This window comes from Girardinichthys multiradiatus, chromosome 14 (assembly GCF_021462225.1).
Source record: "Girardinichthys multiradiatus isolate DD_20200921_A chromosome 14, DD_fGirMul_XY1, whole genome shotgun sequence".
Taxonomy (NCBI): Eukaryota; Metazoa; Chordata; class Actinopteri; order Cyprinodontiformes; family Goodeidae; genus Girardinichthys; species Girardinichthys multiradiatus.
In genome coordinates this window covers 32,786,142-32,806,649 of record NC_061807.1, presented here as the reverse complement: position 1 = coordinate 32,806,649, position 20,508 = coordinate 32,786,142, and the positions used below count along the sequence as shown (strand labels likewise).

The 20,508-nt window shown below is 38.9% G+C and overlaps 1 protein-coding gene across 1 annotated transcript in view; it reads right to left on the bottom strand.

The window, feature by feature from the left end:
• LOC124880404 (sialoadhesin-like) overlaps positions 1-20,508 on the bottom strand; it is a 264,206-nt gene that overhangs the window by 231,745 nt on the left and 11,953 nt on the right. The window contains exons 6-7 of the mRNA XM_047385499.1: positions 11,798-12,064; positions 11,400-11,675 (exon numbers count right to left, since the gene is read on the bottom strand). Coding sequence (XP_047241455.1) covers positions 11,400-11,675; positions 11,798-12,064 — 543 coding nt within the window. The remainder of the gene's footprint in view (positions 1-11,399; positions 11,676-11,797; positions 12,065-20,508) is intronic.

Here is a 20,508-nt window from a genome sequence, read left to right as displayed (position 1 = left end):
GGCCGAAGGTCTGATGATACGACAACAAAGTCGATCATTGAGCTCCTGCCTAGGGTGTCCTGGTGCCAAGTGCACTGGTGGACACCCTTATGTTTGAACATGGTGTTCATTATGGACAATCCGTGACTAGCACAGAAGTCCAATCACAAAGCACCACTTGGACTCAGATTGGGGAGGCCGTTCCTCTCGATCACGCCTCTCCAATTGTCACTGTCATTTCCCACGTGGGCGTTGAAGTACCCCAGCAGAATAATGGAGTCCCCGGGAGGGGCACTATCCAGCACCCCCGACAGGGATGCCAAGAAGGCCAAGTACTCCGCACTACCGCTTGGCCCCAACCTGTCCCCAACCCGAAGGTGCAGGGATGCGACCCTCTCATCCACTGGAGTAAACCCCAACACGAGACGGCTGAGCTGGGGGGTAACAAGCCAACCTAGCCCAGCCCGCCGCCTCTCCCCGTGGGCCACTCCAGAGTAGAAGAGAGTCCAGCCTCTCTCGAGGAGATGGGTTCCAGAGCCCACGCTGTGCATGGAGGGGAGCCCGACTATTTCTAGTCCATGTCTCTCGACGTCCCGCACAAGCTCAGGCTCCTTCGCCCCCAGCGAGGTGACATTCCATGTCCCTAGAGCCAGCCTAAGCATCCGGGGATCGGGTCGCTGAGGTCTATCCCTTCGTCCGTCACCCAATCCTCTTTGCACCGGTCCCTCGCGGTTCCCCCTGCAGGTGGTGGCCCCACTGAGGGATGGCCTCGTGTCTCTTGTTCAGGCTTGGCCTGGCCGGGTCCCGCGAGGAATAACCCGGCCACCAGGCGCTCTCCGGCGAGTCCCGACCCCAGGCCTGGCTCCATGGTGGGACCCTGGCTCCGCCGTACTGGGCGACGTCACGTGCCTCGATCTACTAGTCCTCATGAAGGATTCTTGAACTGCTCTTTCTCTTTGTCAAAGATACCACTTTTTAGAAAATTTTAGAAAATTTTTGAAAAATCAGCATGAGATAGTGGGGCATAATTTACAAATTGTATTAAGAAGGAGACTCTTAAGTCTTTGGTAACTCTCACCATCATCATGCACCCAAGTCCTCCACTGGGCCCACACTTCCAGGTTTTCCAGCCTCACTGGTATCAATTATTCCATTACATTTATTCACTGTTACGTCTGGTGGTTCTAATTCTATAAAAGTATCAAGGACTATGTTCTCACCTGATACATTTTCACATGCAATATAACTGAGGCCAGACCACCAGCAAGATTCTGGTAACCAGGATCCCACCTTTGAAATATAAAACTGTTATTCTGACGCAACCACCAAGGATAATTTCCAACTTCATGGCCTCCTCCATTAAATAATCTCAGATCATAGCACCCAGTTTATATCACACGTCTGGAAAGAGTTCTGTTCTGCTCTTTCCATCAAAGTTATACTACCATCTAGTTTTCACCCCAAGTAACAGTCAGAGAGATCAAACCAGGAGCTTGAAGCCACCGCTAGCTTCATTACCACTTCCAACCAGAGTTGAATACACACAATACCCACAGTTTTGTTCTGATGGATTACTCCAAATTTAGGCATCTCTAACTTACTAGTCCTTCTGTTTTCCCTATGATGACAGCGGCACATATACTGCATTGCAAGAGAATCTGGGAGAACATCAAGTTTGATGTTTGAGAATATCAAATAACAGCTGAACTGAGCTGCCAAATAAATGATCCACATCTCTGTTCTTCACCACTCACCTGGTCAATAGCATGGCTTTTAGCAAAATATTTCCTCAGTTGAGCTTTTTCCAACAAATTATTTTCTAGAAATATTGTTTCAAATTAAATAAAATCCTGTGTTAGTCCCACAGCAGTACATCTGAAGCTGTCGTCTTCCCTGAGAAATTAAGCCAAATGCCATAATTTAACAAATCAAGCAAATCTTGACCAATTCTTTGAACCTTCAGAACCAACCCCCCACCGCACTGGCACATTGAAGGCCACCTGATAACCAAAGTGTCTTTGTCTTGTATGTTTTCATTGAGCTTCAAATGTAAGTAGGGATTGACTGAGAGAAAATGATGAACTGACTTTGCTAAGGATCGTTTTCTTTTTCATTTGAACAGTTAGAGGTAATGTCTCGCCACCTGCTGGATGAGCATGGGTGATACAGCAACAAGATTAAAGAGGTTAAAAAATATCTATGTGACAGGACCTTTTCATGTCAGGTTTTGGTTGTAAAAAGTCTCACCTCCTGCAATTCTTGCTTAAAACACCTAAAAAACTCAAGTTAAAATAACCAGTTATTTTTATTGTGCCACAACACAGGACAGTTACTGAGGATCAGAGCAAATTTAGTCTGATTGAAACCTACATAAGGATGACTGATTAAAAATCATTTAAAGTAAGTAAAAGAGAAATCCAACTAAATAAATAACTGATGAAGCCAAGACCATTTCACATTTGAATGCCAGTTTTAAAATAAATACATGAAACTTTAATAGTCTTTGTTTGACTTGTGAAAACACAACTGAATATAAAAAAAGACTTACCATTGTTTGGTCACTCGACATTTTGGTCAGGTAAACAACTGTACCACACAGCTCAGCAGGCATCACAGCTCTGACATCATCAGAGCTTACAAAAAGCAGAGGAAACAAACTTTTAACTCCCATTGCCAGTGTCACGAGACTACGTTTGGAGCTACATCTCTGGAGAAATAGAAGCTCGCAGACAGATTTTCTCTTCCTCCACACTGGCCATTCCCGGAAGAGCTTACAAGCTGGAAATCTGTCTAATACAAGAAGATCAGAAGATCCATAGCACGATTGAAGACCATCAGACCCAATCCAGGCACATGTGAAACCCACAGAGGTTTTGTTTTCAAGGAGATGAGTTTCCTCCTTGTTTTTCAGGCAACTGCAACGGTTCCTCATAATTTCACGTTTTAGACGTAGGAGAACTTGACCGATTTGAGCTCATCATGGACCTGTGACTCTAGTTCCCCTTGTTTTTCTTCAGACCTACGACCCATCCTCAAACCAGTGAAGGCAAAAAATCAACGTCGAAGTAATTTTATTCATTTTACACTAAATCGAACAAGTGTATTTAGAGGTCTGGGCAGGGTGAGGCATAGTTAAGGTGAATTAGGATCATCACTAGTTAATCCAAGGTATTAACTTGTTGCCTAAAATATTGGTTGAAGTGTTTTATGCTGAACTGTTTTGATTTGCTGTCTGAATACTGTGAAGAGCGGTTGCGTTCCAAAAAGTTTGGGTGCATTGTTCATCTGGCTGATTGCCAATCAACCAGGAGTTAAAGTCAAACTTTTAGAAGTTTTCCATTCGAAGAAGACTGCAGTTCGGAGTCTGGACCCTGTGGCCTGGCCACTCCATTATTTGTTCCATCATTTTATTACCTTTGGGGTTTTTCCACCAATCTCCCGCCTTAGAGTTTTACAACCCTTTGTTCCAGATTTGGGGCTATCAGCTCTTAATAGCTAAGGGGCCAGCTGCTAGATGCTCTGCATCCGGGGCGTGACCCTCCCGAATCTACCAGCAGACAGTCGCTGTCAAGACGCACCAATGGAGAAAGGCATCATAGTGTAAGTGGTTCTATTCATCCTTCCAAGTTAATCCAAATTGTTGTGTTATTCTCATGTGTTCATAAACTGCTGGTTCGATCTGCATCTACCCTCAGCCCATATCCTCATTTTTCATTATTAGTGTACCCCATTAGTTGAATAGTGTATAACTAATTAGGTGAAAGTTGTTGCCCAGAATAGTCGTTTGTAAGAGGGACAATTGGTTTAATACATTTTTACATAGATAAAGAGACTGCATTTGTGTTAATTTTGCGTAATAGTGATTTTCTGTCAAGATAAGGTTAGTGTTCCACATCATTTGGCTGAAACGGTTGATAACACAGTGACATTTTGCGTGGTTTTGGTTAATGATTATCAATTAGTTAATGATAATTAACTAAATATATTTATTAAGTTTATTCATAATTATTAAGTTTATTTGTAAGAAATGATTTTTGGTTAGAATTTATTTCTCATAAATCAGAGGTCTCAACTCCCGGCCCCCGGGCCACTTTTGGCCCCCGCCCCCTCTACTTCCGGCCCATGCCCCAGTATCAAATATATAACGGAGTTTGGCACTTCATGATTTTTTTCAAGTTAAAAAAAATATATTACTATTGCAAAGTGAAGACAGTAGCTTTCTCGTATTAAAAAAATCTAAAATTAAATATTAAAGTTTTTTTAAAGCAAAAATAATTACAAAGGAAGAGCACTCCAAAGAAAATCAGGAGAAGAATATGTGAAGAAGAAGAAATAGGATAATAGTAACAGTAGAAGAAAAAAGCAAAAATGTCGCTAACCAAACCTAACAGAAAAGTTGATGACGAACACAGATGATTTTAAGACAGGTGGACATAGCAGTATTTTTTGCTGAGTTCGGAGGAAATGCGATTTGCCTTATGTGTAAAAAAAATAATCTCTGTTTTTAAGGAATATAATCTCAAGCTTCATCATGCAACTAAACATGGCGAGTATCATAGAGATGGCGAGATGACAGAATAAAAAGAGTGGATCAGCTCCAAAAAGGATTACAATTCCAACAAACTTTTCCAGACGTCCAGTAAAGATGCTGATGCTGTGGTTCAAGTAGGTTACGGTATTGGCGAGTTAATCACTAAAACGGGAAATCCATTCACTGAAGGGGAATTTCTGAAAGACTGCATGTGGCAAGTTGCTGATATTCTCTGCCCTGAGAAGAGGAGCTTATTCAACAACATTTCTCAGTCAGCTAACACTGTGGCAGAACAAATTAGTGGGCAGTGTGAAGAAAATGTTTGTGTTCAAATACCTCTATTTTTTCACTAAAACTATTCATTTATATTTCCTAATTTATGTCAGCAGAAGGGCTAATATGTATATTGCAAAAGAATAAGTACACGGGCATTATGGGTTATTTATTTGGTAATTTCAAGGTTTAAAAATGTCTTTCAGGAGTTACAAATAATGTAACAATTTCTATAAACTGAAACAATTAAAGAATATTGATTTGGCTTTTTCTTTTTTTTTTTTGCAGCTTTAAAAAACAATGCAGGAGACAAATATGTTTAGGGTCCTGTGTTTTTGTTCAGTGAAAGAAGGCTAGTTCTATGTAAAGCTATTTGTCAGTTGCTTATATGAATACAAAGCGTCATTATTTTTTACCATAAAGGGGACATAGGTTTTGGGTCTGTCACATTTTTGGTATCAATTTATGTATTTTTTTTTTTTAAAGGTTTCCATTAGTCATGAATGAGGGAACGATGAAAATACCTGATATTCTTTTAATTGTAATATTTGAAATAAACACTAAATTGCAGTTCTTTTTGTGCTTGTTTAAGAAAAATTGGTGTTTTGTAAGGACCTTGATAAAGGCAACAAGCCGAAATGTGTTGGTCTTCCAATAGTTGTTTCTTAGCACTTCCAGTGTTGCTGGAGGCTTGACCTTAGCTGCTTTTTTGTACTACTCTGACACTGAAGTGGCCCTTTGTTTTGTGGACGGCATTGGCACCGGCCCCCTACTCGTTTGAGTTTGAAAACCCCTGGTCTAAATTATAATTTTTTAATTATAATTTTTGATAAATATTTATAATCAATAATCATAATTCCTTATACCATCTTAACCTCTGACAGCACATTCAGCTGCAAAACAGAAGATTATTAAAATACTGAATGAACAAGAATGTGATTGTAAATGTCATTCTTTTTTTAGTGGGCAGACAACTCTCACTTTAACTTGATAACAATGGCTTAAGTCAGTCTTGCAAGTTATGTTTCTCTTTATTAGTTTGTATCATTGGATTTCTGTTTTATCCCAGTCACGTTTTCATTTCACTCCCTGCATCTGTCAACCTGTAATCAGCTTCATTTGGTTCACCTGCATCATGCAATCACTCTCCTCCTAAGAGTGAGTTTGTTTTTTTGGCTTAAAATAAAGTCTTTTTACTTACCGTTACACTGCCTGTCCATCTGCATTTTAGGGTCCACTCCAATCAGCCGTGAGAGAATATTTCAAAACAAATCAAACTTTATGAATAACTTGTGTCATAAAAAGATTTTTAAAAATTACTAGGGGAGACCAATACTGTAAAAATATATCAGAATTTGATATGTATTATTTCCACAATGTAAAAGTCGACCTCTAAAAGAAAACATTGACTGAGCTTTTAGTTCAAAGAATGTTTCTCCAAAGATTTAATTCAGTTTCTGCAGGTTTGCAAATTTGAATCAAGGGTAAGTGACATTTAATTTAGTAAAGACTTCAAACACATTCGGTCTCAGACTGTTTTACTTAGCTCAGAAATGTATTTAATATAGAGGATAAACACTAACACTCGTAAAGTATATTCTTACTACATAGAAGTACATTTATGAAGCTAAAGAAAAGGAGGAAAAATAAAACTGATGCATCTGTGGAAGAGTGTGGAACAGCAATGGACAGAAAATGAAATGTAGATAAAACCCCTGCAACCCTAAAATCAACTATATTAAAAATAGGTATAACATGTCCAACTTAATGTCTACTTAAAATTTTACAACATAATTGTTGGTTGAGTGCGAGGACTTGTTATCACTCATGTAAAAACTTTGTGCTGAAATGCACCTGCACTCTGCTCTGTATCATGCTCTGGTATGCAGCTCTCCCTGTGTGCAGTCCACCCTGTGTGTGTGGGATTCCGTTATCTATTTGTACACACACACACACACACAAGAGGCCCGTGAGAACCAGCCTCCTTTCAGCCTCACACAGGATCCATAGACATACATGGATTGCACAGACTTAATTAACAAAAACGCTTACAAAGTTTAAGGACACATTTTGCTAAACATACAACAACAAACGCTTGGAAACGCTTTTTTTGACACCTGTAGAATACAGTTACCAAGCAGACAAACAGTCCTCTGCTGTGTTTCTGATCTGCCAGTTTCAGCTTTTGTTGAGCGATAGTATTTAGCTGCTAACCAAGACAGATCATCATCTGAACTCCATGTTGACATCAGGACATAAGGAATTACACAGTTGTTGCACCTCTGTCTTCTTTAAAGGATGTATTATGGCATTTCCTAACTGGTAACTGTACAGGGATTCACAGAGCCGTGCTGTTTGTGAACATTTACACCAGAGAAACCAGGATTAATAGCTAGACGGATTGAAATTTGAAGAAACAAATACAATTTTACCAAAAATAAATTTGTTTTTTTGGTCTTTTTTCTAATTTATCTGCTTATTTTTTATGTATAAATGAAACAAACGTTAATAATAACACCAAACTGAAATAAACCGCTTAATAGAAAATGTGAATACAATAAGGTGAATAAATAAAAAGTAATAAATAATGACTAAAATTTGTGGAAGTTCCCACCCTGAAGAGGAGAGCTGTATCCATGACTCTCAGCCTGGTTGACTCCATGATTTGCGGAGCCCTGACTGCTGCTCTCTGAAACGGTCTGTCTAAAATATATATTTTTTAAATTTTTATGAACACATCGAATTGAACACAAAAAAAACCCTTTCTGTTAGGAAGACAAATACATGAAAATGTTACGAACTGACCTGAAGCAGAATAAACCTGTGACAAAGACATTTGTTACATTAATTGAAAACATGTTCTGCTTTCTCTGTTATAAAATCAAAGCAAGTCTGTGTGCCTGATTAATTAAAGTAATTATAATCCAGTGTGAGCAGAAAAAGGTCTCACCCTTGGACCGTCTGTAGAGCCACAACAAGACCAGGAGAATAATGAAAATGATTCCACTTATTGGTCCAATGATCAACAGCACAGGAAGCGAAGATCTGACAGGCGTGGACACAGCTACTGGAAATAGGATACATTAAAATGAAGCACATTTATTTTTCTACAGATTTTATCACAACATTCTCTGTTTGCAGAAAAATGTGACTTCCATCTTGAACACATCCTCAGTGTTTAGCCTGATGCCCTGATATCAGTCTTTTTTGAGCAATAGAAGAAGCTAGCTTCTCATCTTTCTAAGAGTTAAGGTCTGTTTTTATCTATACCTTTATTTTATAAATAACCTGGAAGTTCTGTGCTATCGGCACTAAGTTGGGCCGTTGGTTTACCTGTAGATAAGTTTACACTAAAGATTTTCTAATATTTCATCTAAGAAACAATGTTACTACTATATTTCACAGAATAATTCTTCACTATCTGTTCTTGAACAAGTGTCCTTGTAAGTTTTAATTTGAATTGATTTGAGTGATTATAGCTATAGACCCCTTTTTAGTTTGTAATTATTGTGACCTCTTTGTGTGGGTGGGGCATAGCTGGAGGCAGAAAAATTACCCTGAGCACTTTAACAACAGTAGTGAGCAAGTTTTACTAGCTTATTTTATTTAACAATGGCTGTAGAAAATCGAAATGTATCTGAATATGTAAGGTTACTTATTTTCCAGGACCACAATAGTTACTTAACAGACGGAACCATATTTGTCGACCCAATGGATGGATGATCTGACAGGATTACCTCCGGTGGAGTGGCCTGACATCTACACCTACCTGATAGTAAAACTAAGCATGTATAGTAGAGAAAAACTGAGGGCATATAAACCATTAGATGCTGATAATTACGTACTAAATGGTTACGTACAAGTCTTAATATACAAAAATGTAACAGATGAGTTTTGTGTCGTATGATCTGAAGTTCTGCCAAGCCAGCATCAAGGCCAGAAGACGACAATGTACCAGGCTTGGGTCATTGTAAACAGAAGAAACAACTATATCTTGACGGCGAAATGGCACTTGTATGGCTGGGTGAGTAACTTAGCTAATATCAGATTAGAAAGCTCATATATAATATTGAATTTCAATTTTAAAAACACTTTTGTTAACAATTATATTATCTATCATTATGTTGTCTTGGCTATGTTGGTGTGTTGTTACCGGATATGAAGTGTGCGATCCATACGCAAGCATTTTTTGATGATCGTTTCTGTCCAGTCTGCTCGTTTTTTGCGTTTAACCACAAAGGTCATCGTTTGTTGTCTGGCAGTGGCAGGAGGTATGCAAAAAAATTTCAAATTCCCTGTACTCCATCAATTCTGGCAACCAACAACACAACACGATGACAAAATTACATAAGCTCTTTGCCGACCCTGTGCTGGTGTGGTTTTGCTGCCTCTAGTTTTCAGTTTATTTTGCCTCCTGCAAACGCGGTGACATGACTGCTACATTGGCAAAATAAGGGTCTATAGTTTGAAAGCAATTACATACACTAAATTGCCAAAAGTATTCGTCTGTCTACTTATACATGTACATGAACTTTGATGACATCATATTCTTAGTCTATAAGGTCCAATTTTTTCATGGACCCACCACTGCCAGCAATCGCAACTTTAACTATTCTGTAAACATATTCCAAAGCGTTTCGGAGTATCAATGTCATCGTTGTCTTCCGCTTTATCTGGAACCGGCAGCAGACTCAGTAGAGACACTCAGACTTCCCTCTCCCCAGACACCTCCTCCAGCTCCTCCAGGGGGAGCCCGAGGTGCTCCCAGGCCAGCCGAGAGACATAGTCCTTCCAGTGTGTCTTAGGCCATCCCTGGGTCCTCCCCCCTGTGGGACATGCATGGAACACCTCCTGAGGAAGGTGTCCAGGAGGCATCTGGTATAGATGCCTGAACCACCTCAACTTTTACTTTTGATTGCACAAGGTCCCTCTCTTTCAATAGTTTTAGGAAGTCTGAGTTCATTCAAGACAGTATGTTTTTATTGAGTCTGTATTTCAATTTGGAGCTAAAATCTTTAACTATTCTCCCCATTGTTGTAACAAAAGAGTTGCAATCCATTTCACAATCAGTTCCCTGCAGACTCATTAAGCGAGAAATATGAATAGATTGGGGATTGTAATATTGTCAACAATGAAGATTCTTATTTAATCAGACTTTTTCAGGGAGTTTTGCCGCGTTTCAACCATAGTGTAAAGATGAACAACCTGTCTCAGCTTACGGTGAGACACAGTGAAAAGAGAAGCCAACAAATCAAACCTTTGGGCCCTGACATGAATTGTAGCTCCTGAATCTGTGCTCTGCAGACAAGGTACTGGACCCACTGGCGAAAAGTCCCACCCACACTGAGGTCACTCAGTCAAGATTCAATATTTTATTTATAGAAATATCACATGGTGTTTATAAAAATACATAGGCTTCAACAAATTATTGTTTTTCAGAAGCTTCTGACAAAGCAAACAATTTATTAAATAAGAGTTAGTGACATAAGGTCACTTGTTATAAAAAACTAAAACCCTCTAAAGTACTGAAGAATAGAAACACAGCAGTGTGAGTTGTAAACATCTAAAGTCACTGAGCTGTGAATTTAAATTGAGTGTTTTTAAGACCTTGAGGAGGAAACAGAGGCCAACTGTGAGTCTAACAATGTAGATATGAGTGTGTGTGTGTGTGTGTGTGTGTGTGTGTGTCTCAGCCTGTAGACAGCCCTGCTCTGTATTAATACTAACAGATCATTTAGAAGGACTAAATAGTCACATATTCCTGTTTAACAAGAGTCAGATTCTAATAAGACACAAAGCCAAAATAGGGATGTTTTTACAACAAAAATCCTATTCATAAATTCCAATTTTAGATGGTTTGAATCATCTGAATTCTTATTTTAGAAGTTAGAAAAATCATCTTTTTGACTTTATCTTTCTTTTAAATGTGCTTTATACATTGCGCTGATTTTAATAAGATAATAGCAAAGTTTCAGCTGAGTCATCTCAGTTAGTTCATTCAATCTGTACTTTGGTTTTTTGATAAATTGATCGTATAACACACCTTTTATTTGACTTTAAAAAAACTATTACACTTAAAGTAGAGATGGTGTGTATCATTAAATAATCTTTGATCATAAAATGGTAGCCACCAGAATAAAGTCCTCAATAAGCACCAACTGTAAAAATGTACCAGAAGTTATTTAAAAATTACATTTTGTTATTTCAGCACAAGGTAATATTTAAGATCTATTAGCATACATGATATTTATATTGTTTTCTCTCTCTTGGAAGACGGGTCAGGGCCAGTGTTGTGTTTTCAGTCAAATATGGAAAACACGTTACATAGACTATTAATTTTCTTGCAGTTTGACTGCAGAGTTCATGAAGGTGACCACAGCTCAAACACAAAGAAGCAAAATTATTAGAACAACAGTATCATTTGTCAGTGTGATGCCAGCTTTATCAAAAATTGTAGACTAAATTGTAAAATGTAAAATATTTTATCAATGCAGTAAATTTGTCTTCACCAACAATGTCAGTGCTCCTGGACACCCCCTGCTGGTTGGCAGCACTAAGCAACCGTGTAATTCAGTCCTGCTTCAGCCCACCTCTGACAACAACAAACATGACTGACCTGATACTGACAGTGTGATGCTTTCACTCCACTGTGTTGAAGAATACCAGTCATCTCTGCGTCTACATTGACACATGTAGTCTCCACTGCTGGACTCAGAAACTCTGAAGGTCCAGTCTTTACTGTTTGTCCCGTGTAGAACTGTCCGAGATCTCCTCCATTCATACGTCCACTCAGTGGTTTCTCCTCCCTGGACCTCACATGCCAGAGTGATCGTCTCACCTCTGAAGATCTGAGGCAGGTTTGGTTGTTGTGTCACAAAAACCTTGTTGGAAACTGTTTACATCAGATATAGAAAGTATAGATACAAGCAGAAATGTTGAAATCATAAGCAAAATATCAGGTGCATTGTTTTCTCTAACAGTATTAAAAAATATATATCAAATTATTGAACTCACACTTTATTTCAATTGTTTCTTCATTACTTATTTCTGTGTAGAAGTCTGGGTTTCCTCTCACTCCATCACACCTGTAGATTCCTCCTTGTGTCACAGAGATATCTCTGTTTTCTTCATTATCTATTCTGACTTCAGAGATGTCTGAGGTCCTTCTGAACCATCTGTATTTCCATCCAGCAGAGGTCTCCACAGAGCAGCTCAGGGTCACACTGCCCCCTACTGGTATGGTTGTAGAACCTGCTGTCAGTGTAGCTCTGGGTCTATATGCTAAGTTTCAACAAAAATATGTACATTTATTGTGAGGATGTATAAATGTGTACCAAGCTGCCATTGCATTATTTTGTTAAAATTATTTACTTTTTTACTTTTTAGAAATTAAAAAAGTCAGTGTATTTAGATTGAAATCATGTAGAGAGAAAAAAGTAAATTCTTATTTTTTAATAGATCCTATGGTTAGGTCTCAAATTAAACGTAATTATAGTCCTAAATAAATGTTAATCATGTTTCCTTTTTTTTCGTTTTTCCTTTTTGTTATCTTTACTTGCAACTGATTTTACTTCATAAGATAAACAGTAATTCTGCATGTGTGATATTTCAACCACTATTATATGTACAAATAAATCAGATTAAATGTATGAAATAAAATACAATAAGAATATTAATGCTTTATAAGGGCTGACAGTCATATTAAACTCAGTCATGTTTTAAAAATATTTGGGGCTTACCTGAGAGAGTAACAGAGAGAGTTTTACTGCACTTTGATTCATCTGAGCTCCTCCTGAGACCACAGCAATGATATTCACCACTCTGATACAGATGTTCTAATATGTAGATTTTAATTGAGTTGTATTGGAGAAATCCTTGACCATTCATGTTGATCTGGTAACTCCAGTCAGTTTCTTCTCCTTCATTCATGTCACAGATTAAAGTCACAAACTCTCCTCTATAAAAAGTCGACCAGTTGGGCTCAATAGTCAGCACGGCATCTACAGCAGAACCAACATTCAGCACATTTCTGTTCTGGTTTATAATTAATGTTAACACATAAAGTAGAAAATTGTGGAAAAAGAAAAACAGAATAAGATGTGAGATACAGAAATAAACTGGAGGCTGTTCCTGACAGGCTAAATGATTAAAATAAAGATTAAAAGCTGAACTTACCTGGAGTTTGTCCACAACAGAGGAATAAAGATTTAAACTTCATCATAAATATTAAATAAGTTAAATTAAAACATTATGTGTCCCACCCTCACATTCACCACTGACTCAGTTGTTCTTTTTAATAAATGAAACAAGTTCTTATAAAATATTATGGATTTATTTGTTTGAATAAGAAGAAGATCCAAAGGTGTAGATAATTGTTTTGTTTTTTTTCCATCTGATGAATTCAAACGCATCTTTGCTGTAAAAAGATGATCAAAGTTTTCATTGTAAGTAATAATTTGTGCCACCTCAGAGTTTTATGACTCTTTGTTCGAGATTTGGGGCAATCAGCTGGTTGTGGCCCCACTGTTTTATCAGTTGATCGCAATCGAGACATCAACACAACAGGTGGACTTCTTTCCATTTTCTACCACTTATTCCATAGTGGGTCGCAGGGAAGCTGGTGCCTATCTCCAGCAGTCTATGAGCGAGAGGCAGGGTACACCCTGGACAGGTCGCCAGTCCATCGCAGGGCAACACATAAAAAACCATGGACACACTCATTCCCTTAAGGGCAATTTAGAGACCAATTAACCTAACAGGCATGTCTTTGGACTGTGGGAGGAAACCAGAGTACCTGGTGAGAACCCACACATGCACAGGGAGAACATGCAAACTCCATGCAGAAAGACCCCAGGCTGGGAATTGAACCCAGGACCTTCTTGTTGCAAGGCAACAGTGCTTTCCATTTAACCCAAATTACACATTTTGTCCATAAAACTGCTGGTTTGATCTTCATAGACACTAAGAGTGCATATATGTTTTTCTTTTCTTATTATTGTCAGGTAGTCATTTTTATCACTTTTGTGTAGAATAGTGCTTGTTAGTTAGGTGAAGGTTTTTGGACCAGAATAATGGTATATCAGGATTATTTGGCTTCAATAAATCTTCATATATATAATTAAGAGAAGCGTTTGTGTTTATTTCGTGCAAAAGTGATTTATCTGTCAAAACAAGGTTGAAGTTCCCCCACCTTCGGTGAAGTGGTTGAATAAACAGTGACAGTTGGTGGTTTTGGTTAATAATTTGTAATTATTAAAGAGCTTTGAGCCCATAATCACAACACCAGAGGACATCTCTGATTTCTATTTGTAAGTAATGATTTTTGGCTAATAAATTAATTTCTTTCAAATTATGATTTTAAATGATTATTCTTGATAAATATTAATTAATCAATAATCATAATCCTTACACTACAACAGCAGAAGAAGTAGTGCAAGAGAATAGGTCTTTTAAATTTTACAAAAATCAACGAGAAGATAAAGCAGGTTTTATTGTGGACAAAAGTCAAACATCCAGTTCTTTTCATTTTTGATGTTTTCCTTCCTTATCATTCATACAGAGAAAGTGATCTACTTACACACTAAGCCCAGGACACTGAGTGACCTGTTCCTCATCCTGACCTTAAGGCAAAATGATGTGTTGTTCTGCTTTGGTCAAATATTTGTCCTTTAATAACAAGACAAGTTGTAAATGCAGCTTCTGTGGAAAAATGGAGCCATCTGAAAGATAATCTAAGTTTTATCTCAGAATGAGATCAAAATGTCTTTTAATAAACACTGACATCACTGCACTGGGTTCCTGTTAAGATGTTTCCTGTCTACTAATGAGAAGCTGTGGTAGAAGAAGCACAATACACTCTATTTCTATTTTAATAGTTTAGTCATTAGAGGTAGTTAATGAATAAACGAACAAATAAATGAACAAATAAATGAAACATCTGATTTTTATCAGGTTTTAAATAAGGTAAATACTAAATAAGTACTAACAACATACAGACTCATGCACATTAGTAGGCATTGTCTTTTGTTAGACTTTATCAATGTCTCATAATGTAAGAACGTTTTGCTCCCCTTCTTTATAATGTTGCTTCACATGTTTCAGGTTTGTGGACATTTGTTGTTGCAGCCACAGCAAAGCTTGGATACTCTTCTCATTTTATCCACCATATTTTAACTTTGCTGCTGTGATTAGGATCATTGTCTGGTTGGACTTTAACAAGCTGAGAACTGTAGAGTCTAAGATGGAGCTCTTTGACTTCTTGCAGGTTATTTGAGCACTGACCAGCCTCGGGAGTTGTGTTAAATCTTTTCCAATTGTGAATAACCTTCCTTATTTCTAAGATGATGGACTGTAAACTATGTAGAAATAACCTTATCAGCCTTCTGTCATGGAAAAACATACAGGTCCTTCTCAAAAAATTAGCATATTGTGATAAAGTTCATTATTTTCCATAATGTCATGATGAAAATTTAACATTCATATATTTTAGATTCATTGCACACTAACTGAAATATTTCAGGTCTTTTATTGTCTTAATACGGATGATTTTGGCATACAGCTCATGAAAACCCAAAATTCCTATCTCACAAAATTAGCATATCATTAAAAGGGTCTCTAAACGAGTTATGAACCTAATCATCTGAATCAATGAGTTAACTCTAAACACCTGCAAACGATTCCTGAGGCCTTTAAAACTCCCAGCATGGTTCATCACTCAAAACCCCAATCATGGGTAAGACTGCCGACCTGACTGCTGTCCAGAAGGCCACTATTGACACCCTCAAGCGAGAGGGTAAGACACAGAAAGAAATTTCTGAACGAATAGGCTGTTCCCAGAGTGCTGTATCAAGGCACCTCAGTGGGAAGTCTGTGGGAAGGAAAAAGTGTGGCAGAAAACGCTGCACAACGAGAAGAGGTGACCGGACCCTGAGGAAGATTGTGGAGAAGGGCCGATTCCAGACCTTGGGGGACCTGCGGAAGCAGTGGACTGAGTCTGTAGTAGAAACATCCAGAGCCACCGTGCACAGGCGTGTGCAGGAAATGGGCTACAGGTGCCGCATTCCCCAAACCTGGGCTACAGAGAAGCAGCACTGGACTGTTGCTCAGTGGTCCAAAGTACTTTTTTTCGGATGAAAGCAAATTCTGCATGTCATTCGGAAATCAAGGTGCCAGAGTCTGGAGGAAGACTGGGGAGAAGGAAATGCCAAAATGCCAGAAGTCCAGTGTCAAGTACCCACAGTCAATGATGGTCTGGGGTGCCGTGTCAGCTGCTGGTGTCGGTCCACTGTGTTTTATCAAGGGCAGGGTCAATGCAAGCTAGCTATCAGGAGATTTAAGGAGCACTTCATGCTTCCATCTGCTGAAAAGCTTTATGGAGATGAAGATTTCATTTTTCAGCACGACCTGGCACCTGCTCACAGTGCCAAAACCACTGGTAAATGGTTTACTGACCATGGTATCACTGTGCTCAATTGGCCTGCCAACTCTCCTGACCTGAACCCCATAGAGAATCTGTGGGATATTGTGAAGAGAACGTTGAGAGACTCAAGATCCAACACTCTGGATGAGCTAAAGGCCGCTATCGAAGCATCCTGGGCCTCCATAAGACCTCAGCAGTGCCACAGGCTGATTGCCTCCATGCCACGCCGCATTGAAGCAGTCATTTCTGCAAAAGGATTCCCGACCAAGTATTGAGTGCATAACTGTACATGATTATTTGAAGGTTGACGTTTTTTGTATTAAAACACTTTTCTTTTATTGGTCGGATGAAATATGCTAATTTTGTGAGATAGGAATTTTGGGTTTTCATGAGCTGTATGCCAAAATCATCTGTATTAAGACAATAAAAGACCTGAAATATTTCAGTTAGTGTGCAATGAATCTAAAATATATGAATGTTAAATTTTCATCATGACATTATGGAAGATAATGAACTTTATCACAATATGCTAATATTTTGAGAAGGACCTGTAAATAGACCAAATGCAGAGAGAAGGGCAGTCTTCTCATATCAAAGATGAAGATTTAATGAAAGTCTAAAAAAAATTTATAGAGGCAGTAAACAAAAGGTGATATGGGTAACTAGGCAGGGTAGCCTGGAGAACCAGCATGGTAGAGAAACAGTCAGCATAGGAACTGAGAGGGTAAGGAAACTGTGGCGTATAGCTGCTGGGAGGTGATCATTGATATGAGAACCAGGTGAGACTAATCAGGAGTATGCAGTGCAGCTGCTATAAGACCTGAACAGAAGGTGATAGAAAATGAGTGCTCAACACAGAAATGAAGAAAGAGAGATCTAGCAAGATATCAAAGGATCATACTTGACCAAAACCTACACAATAAAGTGAAAATCTAAACAATTACTCAAAGAACAGAATCCAAGAAAGAGCTAAGAATCTCAACACAAGGAGGGAAGCATGTAAGGAACACAGGTGGAGTGAATGAAACCAAACAATAAAACAACCCAAAATGATCCAAAAACAAAACCAATGTGGTCAACAAAAACAGTAAGACCCAAAGATCCTGACAACCTCCGAGATTTACGGGCAGCAACAATTGCTTCTCTGAGATCATCGTTGACGTCTTTCTAACTTATCATTGTGTTAACACACACCTACATGCTCCAAACCAGCAAACTGCTAAAACTCCTGATTTAATAGTGATGGGCACATGTGCTGATGACCAGTTAATAAAGTACATTATACTACATGTAAATAGTCACATAAAACAACAAGTTTAGTTTATTGTTGTAAATAAGTAAAATTCCGTGCTCCATCAAGGGGTTAAAAAAGGAAATTCAAGTGTTCATGTTTGAGATGCTTCTGTTTTTGTTTTTTGTGAAAACCATTTAAAGAAATTTACCAAGATTAAATCTAATATATCATTACAGAAAAACATGAATGCTTTTAAATGGTTGATACACTATTTGTTTAGTAGTGCGTGCGAACCCTCTGGCAGGCCAGTTTTTAAGTTCCCCTTGAGAATGATCTCAGCTCACATATAAAGAAGGCCTTAGATGTGAAAAGGCAGATATGAGATGAGATACTGTGAAGGAAGTGAACATATATCAGGTTTTTAAATAGTTCTATAGAGAAGCTCTAAAATGTACATTTGTGTATTCGATTGAGCAATGTCAGGTTGCGAGACATGAAGAAGGAAGTAATTTTCCTTTTTCAGCAAAAATATCATGTGAATAATATCAGTAAAACCTAAGCCTAACACTGAAGTTCATGTCAGAGTTAAATTCAAATACCTTCTTGTTTCCAATTTATTTAATATTTTCAAGTCAGCTTAAGGCTTTTCTCTGCATTGTTACTGTTTGTAAATCTGTGGCCTGAGTCTGAGGTTTTCTACTTTAACTTTTTATGGGATCCAAGAAAGAAACAATGGGGTCAATGAGAACAAAGCCTGTTAATGAAAGGTTTAATACATTTTCTGACAAACCCCCAAACCTCCTGTTACCAGAAAATCAGTGTTTGTTTAGCAAATATCACTCTGTTCAGTCTTTTATGGGAAATCATTAAACTCAAAGTATGTTACAGGATGGATGGATCAGATTGACCTCTCAGCACTCTCAGCTGTCACAACCACAAACTTAGTATTTCTTCATGATTCTCTGACACAGACTCATACAAAGAAGTGTGTAAATGTGGCGTGAAGGAAAATGATACATGGTTATCAAACTTTTTGACAAATGAATGTCCAAAAAACTATTGTATGCATTTGTATTGAGGTCCCTTCATCTTGATACCAATAAATAAAATCCAGTGGTATCAACTGCTTTCAGATGTCGCCTAATTAGTAAGTGTCCATCTATATGTGATTAAATCTCAGTATAAATGCAGCAGCTCCATGAATGTCTCAGCGGTTGGACAACATTCACAAACACATAAAGACCAAGGAGCACAGCAGATACGTCAGGGAGAAAATTGAGAAGCTTCAAGCTGTTTTAGATTTTAAAACAAAATTCCCAGCCTTAATCATATCACAGAGCTCTGACTAATCTATCGGTAGAAAACTGCAAAAATGGAGCACTACTGAAAACCTACCGAGACATGTTAGTCAACCTAAACTGATGTAACAGTGTTAAGAGAAAATCATTTCCCAGCAACAAGAACACGAAATGGGTCACTCTTTCTTTATAAACGCTTGCTGCAGCTTTTCAAAACGCACATTAATAACACTTTTTCATTTTTATTTACACCAAATACCTAATTATATCCAAATATTGTCTACTATTGAAACTTTCATATATATATATATATATATACACTGCTCAAAAAAATAAAGGGAACACTCAAATAACACATCCTAGATCTGAATGAATGAAATATTCTCATTGAATACTTTGTTCTGTACAAAGTTGAATGTGCTGACAACAAAATCACACAAAAATCATCAATGGAAATCAAATTTTTTAACCAATGGAGGCCTGGATTTGGAGTCACAAACAAAATTAAAGTTGAAAAACACACTACAGGCTGATCCAACTTTGATGTAATGTTCTTAAAACAAGTCAAAATGAGGTTCAGTATTGTGTGTGGCCTCCACGTGTCTGTATGACCTCCCTACAACGCCTGGACATGCTCCTGATGAGACAGCGGATGGTCTCCTGAGGGATCTCCTCCCAGACCTGGACTAAAGCATCTGCCAACTCCTGGACAGTCTGTGGTGCAACGTGACGTTGGTGGATGGAGCGAGACATGATGTCCCAGATGAGCTCAATCAGATCCAGGTCTGGGGAACGGGCGGGCCGGTCCATAGCTTCAATGTCTTCATCTTGCAGGAACTGCTGACACACTCCAGCCACATGAGGTCTAGCATTGTCCTGCATTAGGAGGAACCCAGGTCCAACCGCACCAGCATATGGTCTCACAAGGGGTCTGAGGATCTCATCTCGGTACCTAATGGCAGTCAGGCTACCTCTGGCGAGCACATGGAGGGCCATGCAGCCCTCCAAAGAAATGCCACCCCACACCATTACTGACCCACTGCCAAACCGGTCATGCTGAAGGATGTTGCAGGCAGCAGATCGCTCTCCACGGTGTCTCCAGACTCTGTCCTGTCTGTCACATGTGCTCAGTGTGAACCTGCTTTCATCTGTGAAGAGCACAGGGCGCCAGTGGCGTATTTGCCAATCCTGGTGTTCTCTGGCAAATGCCAAGTGTCCTGCATGGTGTTGGGCTGTGAACACAACCCCCATTTGTGGACGTCAGGCCCTCATACCATCCTCATGGAGTTGGTTTCTAACCGTTTGTGCAGACACACGCACATTTGAGGCCTGCTGTAGGTCATTTTGCAGGGCTCTGGCAGTGCTCCTCCTGTTCCTTCTTGAAAAAAGGCGGAGGTAGCGGTCCTGCTGCTGGGTTGTTGCCCTCCTACAGCCTCCTCCATGTATCCTGGTCTACTGGCCTGTCTCCTGTTAGCGCCTCCAGGCTCTGGACACTACGCTGACAGACACAGCAAACCTTCTTGCCACAGCTAGCATTGATTTGCCATCCTGGATGAGCTGCACTACCTGAGCCACTTGTGTGGGTTGTAGAGTCCGTCTCATGCTACCACGAGTGTGAAAGTACCACCAACAATCAAAAATGACCAAAACATCAGCCAGAAAGCATAGGTATTGAGAAGTGGTCTGTGGTCCCCACCTGCAGAACCACTCCTTTATTGAGTGTGTCTTGCTAATCACCAAAGATGTCCCCTTGTTGTCTATTTAATTTGCACAA